Source organism: Phyllopteryx taeniolatus, chromosome 6, assembly GCF_024500385.1.
Source record: "Phyllopteryx taeniolatus isolate TA_2022b chromosome 6, UOR_Ptae_1.2, whole genome shotgun sequence".
NCBI lineage: Eukaryota > Metazoa > Chordata > Actinopteri > Syngnathiformes > Syngnathidae > Phyllopteryx > Phyllopteryx taeniolatus.
Genome location: NC_084507.1, coordinates 17641726 through 17663622, shown reverse-complemented (window position 1 = coordinate 17663622; position 21897 = coordinate 17641726). Strand labels below are relative to the sequence as shown.

At 41.1% G+C, this 21897-nt stretch overlaps 2 protein-coding genes across 3 annotated transcripts in view; both read left to right on the top strand.

Annotated features, from left to right (window-relative positions):
• Window positions 1-1416: 1416 nt before the first annotated feature.
• Window positions 1417-15952, top strand: casp2 (caspase 2, apoptosis-related cysteine peptidase). Its single transcript, XM_061775451.1, has 12 exons — window positions 1417-1578; window positions 1798-1947; window positions 2798-2962; window positions 3032-3106; window positions 4295-4364; window positions 4871-4962; window positions 5971-6153; window positions 6233-6361; window positions 6444-6534; window positions 8188-8391; window positions 10180-10289; window positions 11172-15952. The coding sequence occupies exons 2-12, from the start codon at window positions 1798-1800 to the stop codon at window positions 11307-11309; spliced, it is 1407 nt and encodes a 468-aa protein (XP_061631435.1). The 5' UTR covers window positions 1417-1578; the 3' UTR covers window positions 11310-15952.
• Window positions 15953-18164: 2212 nt separating this feature from the next.
• Window positions 18165-21897, top strand: part of clcn1b (chloride channel, voltage-sensitive 1b) — a 45105-nt gene continuing 41372 nt past the window's right edge. The window contains exons 1-2 of one of the 2 annotated variants that reach the window (XM_061776745.1): window positions 18165-18297; window positions 18407-18729. In XM_061776745.1, the coding sequence (XP_061632729.1) occupies window positions 18679-18729 (51 nt within the window). In that variant the 5' untranslated portion in view covers window positions 18165-18297; window positions 18407-18678. Of the gene's footprint in view, window positions 18298-18357; window positions 18730-21897 lie in introns of those variants that run through there. The other variant, XM_061776747.1, reaches the window with a different exon arrangement.

The window sequence follows — 21897 nt, the reverse complement described above, 5'->3', positions numbered from 1 at the left end:
CACATCTGTGGACATGTCCGCGGCCACCATGTTAGGAGTGGATTTCATTGTTTTGTTTTGGTGCTCATTGTGTGTTTGAATAGATACATTTAATAGCCAATGTCCAAAAATGGCAAATTCCTGTGCGTCTGTGTGTTTTTGGTTGCAAAAATACAGGTGGGAGGGACAAAATCTAATTTCACAAGTTTGGAATCTGAACATTTGCCTAAGGAAAGACCAAGATTGTGATCTGATTTCACTCAAGCCAGATAGCCAATCCATATAGATGTATTTGTATTGAATACCTGGTCAAAGGTAAGCTTTAATGCTTAGCAACATTAGAAAACATATTACTTTATATACAGTAGCCTACATATCTCCATTTTCAATGTTTTCATTTTAGTTCAGTATTCTTAATTTTGGGTAAAGTCAATGCTGTTTTAGCTAAAATAAGCCAAGCCCCCATCTATTCCGGGTCATTAAGTGAAACAGTTTATTTCCGCTTGTCTTCACACAAAGTTACGCGGTGAGAGATGTTTGAATTGTGTAGGTATGGTAGTTGTTTATGACAGCCACTTTGTGTCTTTGCCACTGCATCATACAAGGTTTCTCTGTCAACTTTTTAGCCCCGATCACACTTTTTTTTTTAGCCCCGAGCACATGTAAGGAGACTGGAGAATTAACAATATAGCTGAAATTAACTGATTAGGGTTACACAGGAAAAACGAACGAATAAAAACAAACAAAAGTCCGTCGACGAGCCTTTCCTTTCAAACCCAGCTTATCCTACCGATCTTGACCTCCAACATGGTAGACAAAGGAATACTGATCATGTGATCGAAAACTATATGAAGTCTTGTGCCTAAAGTTTCCTTTAAAACAAGATATAGACCTTTAAGTTGGAAGTTTTTGCATGTGAAAGTCTATTAAATTATACTGATAAATTATCCTCTTTTCTCCATCTCGCATATTGAAAGCTGCAACAAATAAGGAAAACAAAATATTAGAAAAAAAGGTTAGAACTACAATTATGAAGCCATTGTTTTACGGCTATCAGACACTCATTAGGGAGCAAATGGAGTCAAGGTCTAAAAATGTTAAGGCCTGCAAATGTTTGCTTGTCGACTAGTAAAACCAACATGTTATACTAAGCATTACTAACTAACTGATGCATGCAACGAAGTATTTTATGAGAAATACTTCCACTGAAAGTTGAGATATGTATTTTAACTGATTAAATCCATGGCTCTCAAAATCTGTCTCCTTGGCCCTGTTTACTGTCCGCCTAAACACCACGTTCAATATCCCGCCAGTACGTCAAGTTTAGTATGACATCAGGAAAATGTTAAAAGTATGATTGGACAAAAAGTATGTCATTCATGCTTTTGGCGTGCTCATTGGTCCAAATAATAAACAATAAGTTCTTAGCCCCGCCCATAGCAATGCAGCTTCTGATACCCGCGGAAGGAAGTTGAGGCGCTCGGTGGAGGCTGCCGCTTCGGTTTCTGGCGTGAAAATAGTGAAAAACGAGCACGTTTTTGTCGCCTTCCTCATCCAAGAGTTGATATTGTGCTGCATCACGTAAAGAACGGCTCGAAGGTAGGAGAAACGTGCCTTGCTGTACTCAGCAAGTTCGCGAGCTAGCTCGTCCGTCACCTCAGTGCCGAGTTAGCCATCTACTGTCAGCGTGTGTCGCTTCCCATTGTTAGGTTGACCTATCCAAGTTGAAATTTTAAACCTTCGTATTCACATTTTCTGCGCTTCCTGTACTATTTCCATGTTTAATTAACTAATACACGGTGTGTGTGTTCTATCAAGATGCAAGAGTGTGGCATGCAGAAGGGGGACCGAGTAGCTCTGCACAGTCGCTCTGCTGCTCTGTGCAAGCAGCTGGTGGTGGATGAGCTGCTCATTCAGTGTCTGCTGGAAGACAACATCCTCACGGACAGCATGGCGGAGAGTATCCTGGTATGTTGTTTTTTGTGTGTGTTTGTTTGTTGTTGTTGTTGTTTTAAATACTAGCCATAAAACTAATGCCAGTAAAACAGTGGTTGTCAACTGTTGTTTCCTTGAGATGTGAATTTTTCAGTAAATGTACTGTTACAAAAACAACTTGAAAACATACAGTATCTACGGTATTCAGGGGTGTCAAAGTCATTTTGGTTGCGGACCATGTTGTTGGTACGGTTGCCATCAGAGGGCCGTTTAGACTGTGAAACAATATAAATGTTTAATTGCCTTATCGTAGTGTTACATAGACACAACAAATTTTTTGGGATGTAAAAAATATGGACCTCTGTTGGCAAAGTTCTCTGGTTTAACGCTGTACCTCATTAAGTATCATATTCTTTAACATTAATCTGTTGGGTATAACAAGTGTGAGCCTAAATTTTCTCCTATTCTTGTTGTATTGTCAGCAATTTGTGTGAAGGCAAGTTTTCCCCACCACGTAAGTTATATTACGGTAATTGAGCGGCATTACAAGCTAATAAATAAGGCTTTAAATACAGTACCTCTAAATTCACATAAGACTTCTGTTTGGCTGCTTACCTTTCATCTACATTCTGAGCTGTGACCAAAAGTCACATCATTGAATTTTAAAGAATCATACATCACATAATATGCAAAGTAAACACTTTGATGTCACCGATTGTACAGAAATAATCTCTGAGCACTTGCTTCAAAAGACTTGGTGGCCTACAAAACACACAACATACAAAAGGGACATGCTTGCTTAGCACAAAGCAAAGCTAATATCCATTCATTTGTTCTCGAGTCTTTTTGACTCTTGTCACATTTCTGATGGGAAATTTCTCAGGCCGAGCAAACGTCCCAGAAGCGAAGCTTCCGTCTGCTGCTGCTCCTTCCCAAGCGAGGGCCGCAAGCCTTCAGCAGCTTCTGCTCGGCGCTGAGAGAAACTGAGCAGCGACACCTGTGCGAGCTGCTCACACAGTCGCAGGAAAAGAATGGCAAAGAGACACGAGTGAGTGAGCGTCTAATAAAGCAATGAGTCAAGCACTCTGACGTTAATCTAGGGGCCTTTTATGCTCAGAGTTTTCAGACTGAGGAGGAGTCCGAAGGACGGGCAGGACGGCAGCTAATGCAGACATCAGACAGGAGGAAAGAGGTGAGGAGAGAGCTGTTGATACTCTTGTGAATGATAAGGTAGCCTGCGTGTAATTGAGTACAGTCAACAACATTTGATACACCTGCAAAACAAAAAAAAAGAAATCTGTATAATGCTCAGTTTTGATGGGACTATTGCTCTCCTAAACATCAACATAGTCTTCTTTGACAGTGTAAATAAAAACTGAGCATTGCAATCTTTGTAAATGTTTATTTTATTTATTTATTTTTTAAATTTTATTTATATTTATTTATATATTTTTAAAGTAAAGCTCTTGTTATATTGTGCTGGTGCAGTGAAGCCCTGCTATTCGTGGGGTATAGGGACCGAAATACTGCCGCAAATTCTTAAAATACGTACAAATTTGACGACCCCCTTAAAGATGTTTGCAATGACACAAAGATGGGAGCAGAGTACTTAAAGTGGAAAGGATCATAAAGCACCAGTGCCATGCATCTAGCATGTTCACAATCATGAACCCATAAACCTTATGCAATAATTAAATTATTCAACATGAACAAACCACGTTCACATGCGGCTCATCAATAGTAGCAAGCACACTAGCCTGAATAACACGCTAGCACAAACTGACATGACATCACACATGGGCAAACAAGTATGCGCACTAGCACTTTACACAAATGGTATGGTCTTAATGGTCATTCAACACGCCCTTTTGGCTTTTACACGCAAATAAATGTTTGGGAATACTGGACAGACAAACTAATACTGTACCAGTTAAGTAGACTACACCAGCTATTATTAGTCCCTGCATCGGGAGAGAAGCAGAAATATACTACGGCAGATGAGGTGCATTCAAGGACCGCTAACAAAACAGGACATTTCAATTGCAGATGGAGAAACACTGAATGAATCAATGAATCAAATCTAACAACAACATCAAGAATCTACCAGATGTTTCTAAAGTAATAATTTGATTGCCTTGGCCTAAGCACAAAAACAGCGTATAAATGAGATTTTCAGCAAATAATGGAGTAGGTTCCAGAACAAAATCTGCGAATATGCGAATTTGCAAATGCTGAACGGCAAATATGCGGGGGTTCATTTTATTTTGATTTAGTGTAAGGTCAGTGCAAGCAACAGTTGACTCCACTTGTCAAACCAGATAACTTTTCATTTTACTTTGGTTCGTGTACCTTCAACTCAAACAAATGATCTTTATTGCAGAGCAATTGCGAATCCTCTCTTCCACTTTCCACTCAAGAGGAAATCGCAGCCAAACGAGCGAGGACACATGGTGAGATGTGTCATGTCACATAGGTATTCTTGTGTCACATGTGCCAGTATTTTTCTGTTTCCATGGAGACACAGGGTGGTTAAAAAGGGGTCCCTCCATTGTCCAGATTTGGGAGATGAGTAATTAAATATACTTGGAATTCACTGGGTATTCTTCTCAGTAGGTTGATTGTTTATGTATCAAATTACTGAAGGGAGTGCATGCTCCGCACCTTGTGAGTGACTCATGTACAGACTTGTAATAGAGAGTTTGTCATCTTAAAACAGCTGGTTTGATGTAATACACTCACCGGTCACAACATTAGGCACACCTGCTCAATCTAATCATATATTCCAAAGCATTGTTTACCTTACCTAATGTCACAAGAGGGACAGAATACCGTTTGGTTTGATATTGTCATTTAAAACTGAGCACTATTGTTATAAAGGCAGATTTGAATGGGACAAAGTATTGTGAGGTGTCTGGTAAGTGTGTGTCCTAGTTTTAACACTGCACGTTGTTTCCAGAGTCCATGGAGTACAGCCTGGATGCAGACAGCCCCATCACCACTCCCGTGCTCCCTTGCACACATGACCTCTACCTCTCTCAATGCCAAAAGGTAACACAACTTAGACAATTAAAGTGCCATTAATATTAGAAAATAAGAATTCGAGACTTGTTGTTGCTTAGGGTTGAAAAAATTACAGCCCTTTATAGTGCAAGGATCCAGTATTTGTTCAATCAAACTAGACACCACACATCTCACTTTAAGGCAGGAGCAGCATGTAATATCTCCCAGTCAATAAGTAGAGGAAGTTGTTAATGAAGTTATAACTCAATATAATGAAATTTTGTTTTCTTTCATGTCAAGGTTTAGATGGTTAAATTTCTGAAGTGTTGTCTTTTGCGCTTCCCTGATGCAATATTGTCATTGATGTCCTTGTATGATATCTGCTTCCCAACTGTCTGGTTGATGCTTATGATGTTGAGGCCAGTTAAATATTCGTGGGATATGGTTGACCTCAAGTGGGTTTGAACTAAGCATCTTGTTTAGAGAGCGACCCCACAAGGGGGCGCTAATGCCCCGTACATACACTAACTATTGACATGTCATGCACTACACAATAGAAAACCAATTTACATAGCAATTATTTAAAAATGTGTGGCCCGTTGCCGCCCCTTCAGCAATGAAGCCCAGTGCAGCCACACATTATGTACATGCTAGAAACCACCACCACTGGAAAAATTGAGATACGCTGCGGGGGGGGGGGGGGGGACAAATCCTATTTCGCGGTTTTTCACCTTTCGCGGGGGGTTCTGGTCCCCATTAACCGCAAAAAACGAGGGATTACTGTATATGTTTGAGTAAAATAAGCAGTTGTGTTTTATTGTGAAAACTACTGTAAACATAATTTACAAGTTCCAAATTCAAACATTGTCTAAATACCAAAAAGGTCTTGTTTATTTATTTATTTATTCTTTTGGATTTGGTCTCTTCATTTTTTCCAGAGCAGTCAGTACAATGAGAATAATTAAAAACAAGAAAAAACCTTTGAGGTTTTACACCTCCTGAGAATATAAAATGATGCCGAAAGAATCAAGATGCTTTTTCTCCGCTGTGTTGCAGTCCTATATAATGACTTCATCCCCGCGTGGTTTAGCCCTGGTGATCAGCAATGTGACGTTTGACCCACACACCACACCTGACCTTGACCCCAGGAAGGGAGGCGAGGTGGACGACGAGGTGCTCAGGAAGGTCTTCAAAGATCTGGACTACGTGGTGACAGTCTGTAGAGACCTGACGGCTGAGGTAACGGCATTTTGCCCACACCACTTCTGTCTTACCTGCAGCCACAAATGAACTTTTCGTCGTCTTGTATTTATTTCAGGAAATGAGAACTTGCATCGAGACCTTCCGCAGGCGTCCAGAACACCGCACTGTGAACAGCTGCGTGGTGTGTCTGCTCTCCCACGGCGTGGAAGGAGCCGTTTACGGCACAGATGGCCAGCTCCTGCAGGTGTGCTGACATCGTGTTCATCGCTGAAAAACTCTATATTGACATCTAACCTACCACCCACACGTCATTTGTTCAAATATAGCTGGAGTGGGTGTTTGAGGCCTTCGATAATGTTCGCTGCCCGCTGCTACAGAACAAACCCAAGATGTTTTTCATCCAGGCCTGCAGAGGAGGTAACGAATGGAACCTATACCTATCATCGGGCAGGAGGTGGGGTACACCCTGAACTGGTTGCCAGCCAAGGGCACATACAAACAAACAACCATTCGCACTCACATTCACACCTACGGGCAATTTAGAGTCTCCAATTAATGCATGTTTTTGGGATGTGAGAGGAAACCGGAGTGCCCGGAGAAAACCCACGCAGGCACGGGGAGAACATGCAAACTCCACACAGGCGGGGCCGCTCCTCAGAACTGTGAGGCTGACGCTCTAACCAGTCGCCCACCGTGCCGCTCACATGAAATGCGCCTCATAAATGAGATTTTCAACATTAACATTCTGGATCAGTTCAATCTGACATTTGGTTTAATATTGGAGCTTCTGCCTGTGCATACACATTTGAAATTTGTGTGTGTAAATCACTTCTTAAAACACACAAATGCTACTTGGTGTTCCCGGACCACGCATAAAGAGTTTCTAGCTTTGTGTTTTATTTATCTTGCATTGGTATTCAGTGTTTAATTGGTTTTGTTTTATTAGGGCTCGAAACTGCGACCAAATTGGTCGCAAATGTGACCTTTTTTTTCAGCTTATGCGATTAAAAATTTAATCTTGTCGCATTTGCGCGAGTGCATGATTTAATGGTTGAAAGTCGCCTTTTTTCCCACCGCAATCTCCTCCTGCGCAGCGATTACATTGACACCTTGTCAGTCATTGTTATGAGTTCCATTTCAGTTAAAAGCGACCCGCTGCAATATGATTCGCTTCCTGCTGCAACATAATTGACTGCTTCTTTCCGATAATACACGCTATTATCAACAGCGTACATGCGCACCACATATGCGCGTCTGGACGAGCCAGCACGCCGTTGTGTCTGGCCAGTGGCCACCAAGTACCTATATTGACGCTGGCCCGCTACTTATTCATTTCATTGTTTAAATGTGAGCCTTGAACTCATCTGGATTACTAGTGAGCACGCTAGCTAGCCCGCACCTACCTTGTGAAGTCTGCTAAGCCGGTAAACATCTCTCGCTGCAAGTCAGCTATAGCTTGTCTTGTGTGTCTATGGGTGTGGGTTTGTGGGGTGGGTGGGTTTTTTTTTTGTGATATTTCAGTTTTTCTTTTTTAATAAATCTGCAAAAATTTCAACAATTCCGTTTTTTTTCTATCAATATAGGGTGCTGTGTGTACATTAATGATGAAAAAATTCACTTTAATTATTTTAGCAAATGGCTGCAATGTAACACAGAGTGAAAATTTTAGGGGGGTCTGAATACTTTCCGTACCCACTTTATAGCCAGAAGTTACTGACGAACAAACAAATGAGCAAACAGACAAACCCACCTTGTTGAAAAATAACATTCCTTGGTGGAGGTAATAATCTTTTGACTTTGTGGGGAATTAGTCTCAGCCATGATGCCGCAAGGCTAATGATGCATTGTGCAAATCCATGGACCCCTAGGAAGTCACCCCAGTTATTACAGAACATTCCTTTAACGCCAGCTAACTCAACGCCACAGGCGTGCTGCCCAAATGCCACGAGGTGTGGTCGTCCACTTCTTTTGCAAATAGGGGGAAAAAAACATCTCACTGAAATGACAATAATAATCTTAATGGTTCCTGCATTGGTGCACATGCCCGATTCTTGTCGTGTTGTCACACAGAGGAGCTGGACTGTGGAGTGGAGCAGATGGATGGGCCAGGAAGGAGCAACTCACCCAGCTGTGAACAGCGAGATGCTGGGCGAGAAGGTCGTGGGGGGGCCGGTGCCAGACAGGGAGGCGGAGATTTAGGACTGCCCAGGATTAAACTGCCCCAGCGGTCTGACATGATCTGCGGCTTTGCCTCTCTCAAAGGTCAGAGAATTTGTAAGTTTGTCCCTTTTTTTGATATTCTTTTATGGGCTTAGCTGTGAGCTCAACTTGCCCATGAGCTCTTTTTTTCTACCATATGACAACGTCACAGAATGTGGCACATCTCTTTAAATATTAATCATCCATTTAGTTATCCCACTCATACAAAATACAGTGGAACCTCTGAATTCGGATGATGTTGTGGTAATGGTGTCACAATAATTTTATCCACCATCGCCAAAAATGTAGTCACTTGCTCTTCAATTGTTGTTTTGAAATTTTACAGTTTAACTTCATTAAGGCTTGTTATCAATTTAAATGACGTGTATTGCCACATAACCTTGGCATTACATCTCATGGGATTACATATCATTAAAGTTAAGACTTTTTTAAATTGCTTTTACAGTGGTGCCTTGAGTTACAAGTTTAATTTGTTCTGTGACTTTAGAAATGTATTCCGTTACAGTTACTAATTACCTATGACGATGACGATTGTGATATCATGACTGCGGAATCTTTTTTTTTTAAATTTTATTTATTTATTTATTTTTTTATATAAATTCCTGGTGACAAGTTTACCAGCTGTGTTTAAATAAGTAAGTCGTTGATTGGTGACGGGATAGTGAGATATTTACTTACTTTACTAGCTCGCGCCTCCATTAGCCTCACCAGCAGGCAGGATGACTTTGACAGCTGTTTTCTTTGTAAATGTTATTCAAAATAAATAAATCCTCCAGTGAATATGCGATCAAAAGAGCACCATCCATTCTCTTCGTTTCACTTTTAAACTGGCCGCGTTTGGCAAAGCAGCACGCACATCAAATGACCTGTGTCATTTCCTGTTGGCCAACAAAAAACTATACATGCGTACATATACATATACTGCTAAACTCGTGAGAAGGTTGCTCAGAATCAGCTCACATGTTTGAGACCGAGAGTTTGTTTTGCTTGCCACCGAGTAACTTGGCTGAATCATGACACCTGATTCGGCGAATGCGGACTTTCATGCACTTCCTCCTTTTCGTTGTTCCTCCTATGCCGTCCATGCGCGCATTCGATTGTTTTATTTTCGAGACAGTATGAATACTCGATAACGTAATATTGTTCACGATTATATCGAAGGCGATATACAGTATATTGCCCACCTCTAGCTTGCAATCTCTTTTTTTGAAGAATTGTTTACTCTGCCAAACTGCTGCTTGTTGTGACGTGAGTTGAGTTCACTGCCACCATACAGCACTCGTATCACAGATTTTTGCTTGCAAAGCAAAAAAAACCCCAAAAAACGGCAGAATTACTGCTCGAATCTCAAGGCACCACTGTAGTTCCGGCTGTGTTACTGCAAAAATAGAAAAGTATGATTCATCATTGCCTTTCAAGTTAATAAAGATGTAATGATTCTATTTTGTCTATTATAAACTATGGTAAAAACTGTTTCTAAATACAAACTGAACCCTAACAAATGGAAGATGAAGCGTCTTGGAATGCACGAATGTCGAGCCTGAGAGGTTCCTCTGGGCTTACTCACCTCACTCGTGTTGACACCTTCCTGTAAACATCTAACGCAACATTACAGTGCGAGACCTTATATTTGTTCTGTCTCTTCTGGGACTTTCTTCACAATGTTTTGAGAAACCTCTCTCTATTTACTATCAGACCACGTCACTAAGAAAAAAAGAAAAGAAACTCAAACAATTGCACTGTGTTCTTGTTTGCAGCCATGTCATGATTGCTGTTGTCCCCGCTTCTCCTCTCGTTGCGTTCTTGTGTTATTAAGCCGCTCTTGTTTGCTGTGCTTTAAAGGCACGGCGGCCATGCGCAACACCAAGCGAGGATCCTGGTTCATCCAAGAGCTCAACTCCACCCTCCGCCTCCATGCCAGAGACACTCACTTGGCAGACATCCTGGTGCAGGTGAGCACACATCACATGTACAGTTAAGCTCTCCATATTGTCGCTTCGGTAGTTGTAAATTTAAATTCGCATATTTATTTTGGGGCTGTCCATTATTCGCTGAAAATCGTGTCTATTCACAGTTTTTGTGATTGGGCCAAAACAAAGTAGTATTTTGGCGCCATCTGATGGAATCTTGGTGGTGATGTAAGGTTTAATTCATCCATCCATCCATTTTCTGAGCCGCTTCTCCTCACTAGGGTCGCGGGCGTGCTGGAGCCTATCCCAGCTATCATCGGGCAGAAGGCGGGGTACACCCCGAATCGGTTGCCAGCCAATCGCAGGGCAGGTTTAATTAATTGTAATTCATAATTGAAGTAAGATGTCCTGTTTTTGTTGGCAGTCCTTGAATAAACCTTCTGCATTGTCAAACGTGAAAAGTATTCTGCTCAGATGCAGCTACTAATAGCTTGGGAAGTCCACTTTGCTTTTAATAATTGCCTTTATTCCCTAACATTCATTATTGTGTAAAGGCTAAAATGTAATTACGTAAAATTTCTTTAAAGGGCTCGTGTGCAAATTTGTTTGCTCATGTGTAATATCACAACATTTTGAGCTAGTATGCTATTTTGGCCAGTATACTAGCTAATACGATCAATGTCGTTTATACGTGTTCATGATTGTGTACATGCTAGATGCATGGTCTTGATGCTTAGTCCTCTCTTTTGTAGTTCTTTGCTGCCATCTTGTGGCAATTATGAGTCCCTTTTAGCAGGGGCGTCAATTATTCATATATTTTCATTATTCATAGCAGGGGTGAGTCCCTAGTTACATTCCAGATTCATACACAACAGCTGCAACGTCGAGGCTCCATATCCATTGTTCTCCGCTTTCTTCCCGCAGGTCAACGGGCGAATCAAAGACCGTGAGGGTTACGCCCCCGGCACGCCCCACCATCGCTGCAAAGAGATGTCCGAATTCACCAGCTCGCTGTGCAAAGACCTCTACCTTTTCCCAAAATACCAGCCGCACTGTTCATAATGCACTTGCACGCACGCACACACACACACACACACACACACACACCATTCCCGCCAGCGTGCTTACACTTTCCCTCATTCCAAGCGTATTATTGCCACACACTCGAGCATTCCAGCGTTGCAAGTTGACACATACACACAGTGGCATCCAAACATTTATTCATTCACATTTTCTATGCTAATACTGCCTCAGCAAAATTCCAAACACACACAGAGATGTCGGAGGGGAGCTTATGCTAATTGACGTGTAAAGACATCTCACAGTGTACAATTCACCAATGTATCAGTGTGTCAAGCGTGTTAATCCCTCGCGTGGGTATAATTGTAAAATGTATTTTCTACACAGATCTATTTTTGTTTTATTTTGTATGACCTCGATTTATTAGGATTTTGTAAATTAACCCCGCATTTTAATGTTTGTTAAGCTTCACCGTCAGTTGTCATGTTGCAGTGAGAGGCAGGGGGCAGCATTGAGTAAAGGTAAAGAGGTTAGTGTAGCAGTCTCCACACCAAATAGGAAGTACTTAAGCATTCCGAAATGTTTTCTATCATGACGGTGTCCCTTATATAGAGTCAAATCCCTCTAACATGCTTTTATTTGTAAGATGTTTGTGTTGTAAATACTTTGCTTTTAAACGTAAATGTCAGGGCAATGTTTGGTGCTATTCCTTGCGCCCTATAACTACAGTGTGAACTTTGATCTTTACACTACCGCTGACAACTAATCATGTTCCTCACGGAGGGGGGTGCTACGCATTTAGTGACACTCCCACTCAACCTTTGGAGTTTATTATTTTGTTATGTCATTGTATGCGATACAGTGACAAATGTACATCTTATGTCTTCCTGAAAGTTTAAAGAATATGCAGTTTGTCATAATAACTCTGGTTGTTCTCACATTCTACTGAACCACCATCCAGAGTCTAACATTCAGCATTTGTCAATGCTGGTTGTGTATTGATGTTTCCAAGAAAAGCTAGGGGCTTGAGAAGCAATATGTTTGGGTACAGTGTTGTGGAGGAAGATACTATATTGTATATTGGAAGCAGTATTGATTTGTGACCGGAGAGGCTTTTAAAGGGGTCAATTCATGTGTTCACCCTTCTTGAGTATTTGTTTTAATGATAGGAAAAGAATGGTGAAAAGGTGACCGCACAGCAAGAGGATGTGATTTGCTGCCAAACTCTTGTGCAGGGGCGGGAGGCGGAAGGATTTATTTCTGTCATTGCTGATGACTGCCAAATCTTCCTTACAATAAACAAGCTCATGTTTATCAACAAGAAAAGTGTCATTTCACCCCCCCCGTCCCCCCTGTCCCCCCTCCTACAGCTGTGTATGAGATGCGTCAGAAAACCCAAATTTCCTCTGCCGTTAGCTTCATTCAGTGCGGGAAAAGAGCTGAGAGTTGTGGCTGCTTGCAACGCACACACTGCCAGCCGTTATCAAAGCGGAGTTCATTTCACCATATTGCTGGCCGCTTAAGAGCATTTTGACTGATCTTTCAAGACCAATGACCTTCGCCATTCACTCCAGGAACTGTGAAATATTTTTTCATGAGGAAGAATAAAAGGAAAGAAGGCACGAGGTGTTTAAAGCAACAATCGCTCTGGAGCACCGCCAGAATCTGAGAAAAGTGGTGCCACATCACTCAAACATGGTTTGCCTCAGGCCCGGATCGATTTAGGAACTGACGACGGCAACAACTCAAAAGTTGTGCTGATCTCAAATCCAAAGGGATGCAAAGCCGTCTTCGAATGTATTTGATGAATATATACTATGTCGGTGGCAGTAAAGAGTTGGATTCCGGTTGACGAATGTAAAGGTCCACTGCAATCAATGAGTTAAGATGGCTGTGACGACGGAGCTGTGGAGGATCCCGAAATAATCATTTCAGGAGTGCATGACTGTGTGGCAGAGAAGGCTGAAAAAGTGTATTAGACTTCAGGGGGATTGCTTGAAAGGGGAAAATTGGTAGATTGGATGTGTAATATTGTTTGCAACATCAGTCCTGGAACCTTTCTGACACACCTCAGATGTGTGCTAAAACCTTCTCTCTGCTGGCTGCTTGTGTGCTTTCCTCTTGCATGCGATCCTCCTTGTTGCTGTGTTTGTGTGTGTTGTTGCCCACGTTACGGCGTGTCCTCGCCGTGCTCAGGTGTAGTGTAACTAGCCCACCCGCTATTCCGCTGCGCTCAGGTCTCTCCGTGCTCCAGGACGACGTGTGTCATTCCCGCCGCTCAGTGATAATATTCATAGTGTATCAGATGGAGAGGCCCAGGCCAGCTGTCCGGAGTCATTCTCTGTTGACACACACACGCAAAAGCGCGTGCATGCACCATGGCGGTCAGAGTAATACATTTCTCGCTGGCCTGCCATAGAGCTGTGAGATTAGGCTGTTATGCGCTGGCGTGTGGACCACAAAGCTGGATGGGGTTAAGGGGGATCTGCATGTGTCTGTGTCTTTGTGGTTGTCATGATGGCGGCACAATTCACCAGAGGACCAACACACACATATGTTAAAGGATGTTGTCTTAGCAGGCCACAGAGAAACCGCTAAGGTCGAACACAATCCATTCTGGGAAGCTGGCCAACATCTGTGTTTTGGCATTCTGAACTATTTTCCCATTTCAAATAATGGAAATACAATTACATCCCTTCCAGGGTCAAAGTGTTCCCATCATGTTAACAGAAAGGGGGGGCTCTTGTCATGTGACTTGATTCGAATCATGACTTGTCAGAATTAAAGTGACATTAAGCAGGCCCAAAAAATGACATGTAAATTCGACACACCACAGAGAAGAGTAATGTTAAGAAGCCTACCAAATTTGAATGAATTAAAAAAAATAAAAAATAAAATAGTCTCAGCTCTCAGATGCTCTGGGCGTGTCGAATGGATGCGCCAAAAGGAAGCAAACATACTGAGTGGGTGATGGCTTATACAATGTAAAATCACGTTAGGAGGCTCAACTTCAAAATGGAATAGTTATTGTGGACTATAATCATAAAAACAAGCACACAAGTCAATTTACCCTCATTGTTCGTGACATAATCACAGGCGAACACGGCACCTGAAGACAGCGGGACAGTAGGAGGAAGCCCAGGTAGTTAGATTGTCGGCACTGCCCCAATCACTAGCATCAAGTTACCCACAAAGCCATGTTATCTGGTTAAAATTTACAAAACTATCCGTCATAAAATGTGTACTGCAGAGTCAGCCGGTGTTCAGCTCGCCATCTGCGTGTGTCTTTAAAAAGTCAATCCATCTCATTTTTTTGGGACCTTAAAAAAAAATATATTGTCACCAAGCTGTTCTGTAAATTGAGGCATCCAGCGAAGATGCATTTTCGGGGTGTAGCCATCATTAGCTTGCTAACTGCACGCTGGAGTGCGAAATGGGCCTTGTTATGGAAGCTAAGCACAGCTAACTCACAACTGAGCAGCATAGCCAAATGAAATGACGTCACTTTGTCCTTATATAGTGGGGGAGGGAACTCGCCCTAGAAAGTATACGCCCCAGCCCCATGATGTCACGGGGCTGTGTTTTAGCCCCGCCCACAAAATCAGGAAAATTCCAACAGTGAAAAAGAACAACAATTCAGCACTATATTGTTATAAGACTTTGCATATGTTTTCGGCAGTTATCTTCAAACATATTTAATGTATTTAGAAACAAAACACGAATATCGGCTTAGAGCCACTTTAAGTTGTGAGAATTGGGACTTTGCTAAAACTTTCAAAAGACTTGACTTGACTCTGGCTTGGTATTGATGAGATTCGACCTGTCTCGATTTTCAAAATAATGTATTATGTTTGTTTTTCATTTTGGAAGAAGAGTTTTTTTTTTTTTTTATGTAGTGCTCTGTAACCTGGCAACCCACCGGTATGCTATGATATGAAAAATTAATAGCAGCTTGTAAGGTTTGCAACTCCAAGAGAAGAGACAAGCTAAGACATTTAATGTCATCTGTCACCAAAACCCACAAAGACAGGTAAACTAAGTAAACTTCTCAATTTAGCTCACCAATAGCTGTTCAAAAAGATTCATGTCGGTTTTGTGTTTAATTGAAAACACAATAAAGTAAGCAACAATGCATTAGTGGCTAATGTGCGAAAATGTGTTTTTGACTGGGCAAGATTGTGTGATTTGACTTATGACTTGCTCAACCCAAGTAGGCTAATGACCCGCCTTGCTTGTTTTTTGCCACAGTAACTTGGGACCTCCTTGAAACTTGAAGACTTATGACTTACACATATAGTTAGCAAAATAGCATGATTTCCTAAGTCAATTTTACTTACTCACAATATTGATTTAAAAAAAAAAAAAAAAACATTACCAATGTACTTGCTAAAAATGTTTTTTGTTTTTTTTCTTCATCTAAGTCTGTGTAGATTTTCTGCCATCCAGGTCATGGTGATCCCCAAAGGTTGAATCAAGTCAACTTGACTCCTTTTTTTTTTCTTCCTGTTTTCCAAAAATGTTCAACTACTATGTTAGCAATATGTGACTTACTGCGATTGGCTGGCGACCAGTTCAGGGTGTACCCCACCTCTTGCCCGGAGATAGCTGGGATAGGCTCCAGCATGCCCGCGACCCTAGTGAGGTTAAGCGGAATGGAAGATGAATGAATAAACAGTCCTATGTCATCATATTGTTTACATTTTGACATCATTAGACCTAGACAACACCTAACAATTGATCAGCGCTACGTCGTCATTGTGAGGCTGCTGTCATCAGCAGGTTGCAACCAAGAGACTGGAAGAGTCACAGAAAGACGTGCTTGGAAATGTATTGGTCAATTCCTGGATCTAACGCTTGATAATTTTGCTGTTCAGCAAACTTGTTAGAGAACAGCAAGTTGTGCAAAAATACTGAAACACAGCACAGTTGGACGTGCCTCCAAAGATTTAGAGCAGTGGTTCTCAAAGTTTTTACAGAAAGTACCACCTAATAAAATACTTAGCTCTCCACGTATCACCACCATGAACAACATTAAAATACATTAGTGTAATGTTCACCAAAACGGGACAGGTTTGATTCCTAAAAAGTATATTTCTTATTATTGTAACATACATTAACATTATGAACAGTTTGAACACCAACGCTGCAGTTAAATATATAGAGAAAATTTTTTACTTAATGATTCAATTAAAATGTATTGCATATAAAAGTTTTTTTAAAAAGTACCTGGATTGAAGTTTAAAAACAAACTGTTCTTAAAGATTAAATGCAAATGTAATGTAGTAAAAACTTAAATACAACTGAACTATACCTAGATAGTGATTCTTTCGTGTACCATTAGAGGGAGCCCAAATACCACAAGTGGTACTTGTGCCACACTGGGAATCACAGGTTAAGAAGACAGGGGGAAAAAAGTTCCCCAGTAAAGGTTATTTTGTATTTTAGGTTCATCTGGAAATATCCTCCAAAAGTCTAATATCCCTAAGTATGTGTAAGTAGTGCATTCTGGCTCATTCCTGTCATATGCATTGAATGACAATTAAATACTGTACAAATTTGAAACATGTCATTAATGTGAACACAATGTTCATTGCTCAGATAACGAACTGGCATTATTACATTAGCCTCAGAGGCAAATCTCCACATCAAGACTTTTCAAGCACAGCTCATTTCTATAGTGAACATTCCAGTTGCACTGGGGAATAATAATTTAAAAAAAAAAAATCTGTTGAGTTAGATTTTTATGCTGATTAAAACTAAAATTGGCATGATGATTCCAAAATTGCAGTCTGTTTTTTTCTAGCAGGTCAAGTTTACTCCCCAGATAAGCAAAATTCCACTGATTAGCTGTAGTAAAACTTGCCAGTTGATTACGATTGGACTCATCTACAGCTACTACTTGTTTGTGTAGTCACAATCGAGACACTGCGGTGAGAGGTGTGTGCAGCTCCCGATAGGTCAGCACTATCAATATCTGCATACAGAAAACTAGCATAGTAGCAATTAAGAGGATTTGTGCTGGCTTTTCTCCTAATCTTGTAACCATGGGCATACCGTTGTAAATTCTATTTCACTTTATGCAGTTATTTTTTTGTTTTCAAAGCTTGTAACTATTCCATCTTAGTGTTTTATTTACATAGATGCATACATTTTTCGTATTTTTTTTTAAGAAAACAAGCATCCTATAGTTCAAAAACTATTGGATTCCGCACCCAAAAATGAATCAAAAACAGCTGTCAGACCTAACTCAACAAAAATCGTGTTCCCCAGTATTATTATTATAGCCTACCTACTCCCATATTATACTGAGCAGCCAGGACGGTACGACTTTCCAACGTCACAATTAGTTCCATTTCCTTTTCTACAGTCATCATCTTTTCCTTCACTGGCCGATTTAGTATCTCACTAAGCTGTCAAGATCTTGTGTGACTTTAGAGTAATACTTTTCGGGCAAAGGTTGGTCAAAGTTGGAATTGTCGTTGACTTTAGGGGAATTGGAATTTTGAGCATCCAATGTATAATGAAGAGACGGCGTTGGTTTGTTTCCTGGTCAGTGTCCCAATAACCAGCCACTGAAAAATGGATGGGTTGCGTCAGGAAGGGCATCCTGTGGAAAAACTGGGCCAAAGAAATCATGCGGTGACTCCCTGTGGCGATCCCTCACGGGACAAGCCAAACGTCACAACAACAAACCTGTTTAGCTTTTCCACTTGGCAGTTTCCTAGCCTCCTTTTTAGGCTTTTGGGTGGGCGGTGTGATTTACAGGCCCAGCATGTGAGCGTTACGGGGATTGCCTCCGCATCATTGGCTGATAAGACGTGAGCTGTCATAGGGGTGTCTTGTGTACCTTCCTGTTCACGTTGCAGGGGCAGCCCTATGGGGGGGTTGGAGGTGCCCTTACAACCCCTCACACCCCCCACCCCACCCCACTGTACCCCCTAAATCCCCCTTCAAACGAGCACTGGCCATCCGGCAAACACCTCTAATGGCCGGCTGGCCTGGAGGGCGCTGCTATGAGCAACAAGTGCGTGTATGTGTGTGTGTTATTAGGTGTCTGCAGTTCTAATAAAGGAAAGTGTCCTTCGCTGCCTCATCAGATGGCTTTGCTCTGCTTTGTCCGCCTGTCTGTTTCCTCTCAGCCCGTCCGTCCCGCAGCCCACGGTGGATGTCGCCCAGCCTCTGGACCACCTGGAGACCACGCCGAAGACCACCAGCGGCACCTTTTTGTTTTTGGAGTGTGCGTTTGTATGTTTCTAAATGGGGAGTGAAACGGATGGTGGTGGATTGCGTGTTGATTTGACCTGAACGCTGTGGGTTTAAGTGTGTGGGGTTTGCGTATGTTGGTGGTCCATGCCAGTGGAAATGCTGGGGTGTCCGGCGAGGTTATTTTTGGATCACTGACATCGTGTCAATGGCTACAGATGCATCGCAAAGGAAGGCTCTGAGCTACCAACAGACTTTGGTAAGTCTTTGCACATCTTCTACTACCTTCATGCTTGCCTTTGATCTTTGATCTTTCTTCTTCTGTGCTCCTCCTACTGTCGCACCTCCGTCGTCGTAACTACCTCTCCCACCTGTAGCACGTTTGCACTTCCTTGGTGCAAACCTCTCTGCATGTACTACTCGGCGATGAACCCAAAGTCATCGTTTTAATTTACAGTGACTTCATAACCACTTATCCTGGTCCCCTTTGCATTGTGATCCTGAAGTAAATGTTAAATTCCTTGCCGTTGTCGTTTTCGTCTGTCCGCACATCTCCTCGAGCTGCTGGCTGTTTGCACGTCGGCGGATATAAATACCAAAATGCTGGAAACCTGAGCGGACAGGTTAGGAGGTGCATGCTGAGGTGAAGTCATATCACAATATCCTTGGGTTTTGCGCTTTATTTGATTTAAATGCTTGTGCAGAATGATGCTACATCCTGTTGTAGCAGGGGCGGCCCCTGCATTTGGTACCTGGGCCTTTAATCGACCACTATCATGTCTCAATTATAAAAACCATCAATTCTATAACAAAACGCAATATAAAAGCACACAACTGTGCCAGGTATGTCAACTGGAGCCTTTCAGAATCAGTATTTATTTAATAACATTACAAAAACAACCATTTTCAATAAATTACATCTTATTCACCAGGAATTATGTACTGATTATTATTGTGTGTAGATCACAACACAGATGTGTTTTTCTAACTTGGCTGTAATAACTTTTGCTATGACCAAGCAGAGGATGTACAGTTAAAAAAAAAAGTAAAAAAATTCAACTGATTAAAGAAACAGTCCCATTCCTGATATAGTTACAGTTACATTGGCCAGCACTGCTGATTCTGAAGGCCCTGGCCAGATTAGATTGTTATGGCAATGCATAGAGGCTGAAATCAAATAGGACAAACAAAAATAATGATAATAATACAAATCTAACATACTGTACTCTACCTATACTGGAAGCATCACAATGAAATGCTACGAAATGAAGAGAATAGATTTAGGAATAAATGATTACAATTTAATAGAGCAATATAACATTGTTTATCAGTCTCATTCAGTGTCTCTGGCTGAAGTTTAAGTAGGTGTGGAAGCTGGGATGGTGCATTTGTGTACAAGAGGAAATCAGACCCTTGAAGAATTTGAGGGATTATTTACAGAGGTGTTACAGTCGGATCAAGATCCACTCGCAGGGTGTTTTTTTTCAGTGATGACATCACACTTTTGAAGTCTTGAGACTTAGAGTTCATGTTTACAGTGAACAGACATTCAAATTGTATTCACAATCTTGATGCTACCACTTAATGCAGAATATTTTTCAGCCATCATTTTGATTGCAGTGCAATTGTTCTTATATTAACAATTGATACACTTGTTTTGAATTTTGTGTTTTAATGTCAGATTTTTTTTTTTAGCTGTATAAATAGTGTTATAGTTCACTATGTTGTCATATTTGTTGAAAATGTGACTGTGAATCTATTTTGGGTAATTATTGCTGATCTAAGTAATCCAGATTTGTATAAAATTACACATAAATACATTTGGAGGTTAAGAATGATGCGCTATGAACTAGTTTGCACAGTGGCATAACAATATGTCATCTCACGATTGTAAATTGTTATGACTGTTTTCTGACACGTAAATTTAAAACATAAAAATACTATTCTGTCACGAAGGGAAATTATACAAGCACTTAAGACAATGGTATTTTTTATAGTAACAAATTATAAAATGATTTCTAACTATTTTAACTTAAACTTTTTTTTATCCTCAGATCCTGGGTCTTCATTCATTGTAGCTATTCAAAAACATTATTATTATTATTATTATTATTATTATTATTATCCATCCATCCATCCATTTTCTGAGCCGCTTCTCCTCACTAGGGTCGCGGGCGTGCTGGAGCCTATCCCAGCTATCATCGGGCAGGAGGCGGGGTACACCCTGAACTGGTTGCCAGCCAATCGCAGGCCACATACAAACAAACAACCATTCACACTCACATTCACACCTACGGGCAATTTAGAGTCGTCAATTAATCTACCATGCATGTTTTTGGGATGTGGGAGGAAACCGGAGTGCCCGGAGAAAACCCACCCAGGCACGGGGAGAACATGCAAACTCCACACAGGCGGGGCCGGGGATTGAACCCCGGTCCACCGTGCCGGCATTATTATTATTATTATTATTTTTAATACAGGGGTTCCTCGGTTTGGGCGGTCCTGACATACTGTACAAGGTTACGAGGTTACAAAGTTTGCTTAATGGTCTAATAATACGTCATCAGCCAGCAAGAAGGCACTCTCAGTTACCATCAAACTTACTGTTTCTTATTTTATTGGTTCATATTTAGTGTGTTAGTGTGTTTTTCATACAAATTTTTATTGTTATCACAACTTTACTCCTGCGTTAGCGATAGACTACAGCACATTCCGATTTACGTGTAAATTCAGATTATGTTGCTGCTTTAAACTGATGACCCCAGGTGACAAAAGTACTTCTAGTCAGTACTTAAGTAGAAGCACAGCTAATTGTTTAACAAAAGACGCTGGTAAAAGTACAAGTACTAATTCAATTCCTGTACTGTACCGTCAATTATCTACAATACCCGTTTTGATAACTTTGTGCTTGTACTGAGAAGAAAAAAATAAATAAATCATGTAACATTTCACATGTTGCTGTTTAAAAGACCTGGCTAGCGTTTTCCCCTTAGCTTTGCTAATGTTGTGAACTAACAAACAACGCTAAATTAGCAAATGATAACAACTGAAAAACCTTGCTTGTATTATTTTTGTATTTTCAGATCAGATGGAGAATTTTTGTACAGTTGTGGTTTTTAGGCTGGCCAAAGACACAACTCATTCACTACGAATCATACTTGTGGCTGACAATATCAAACAATTCACGTCAATAAGACCATTGATGGGAAATACCGTATCTTGCTTCTCCATATTTCATACAAATTCTTTTATATTCCCTGGTTCACATTCTTCTATGGCTTTGCGGTCGCCGTTGTTTTCCACCTTTTAGGTCTCTGAGCTCTCAATCAATTAAGATCCCAACCGCGGTGGACTTTACTTCTCTCTATTTTTTAACTGTACGTTCTCATCACCCGTGGAGGTTTAAAAAAGTAATTTTTGAGTAGAA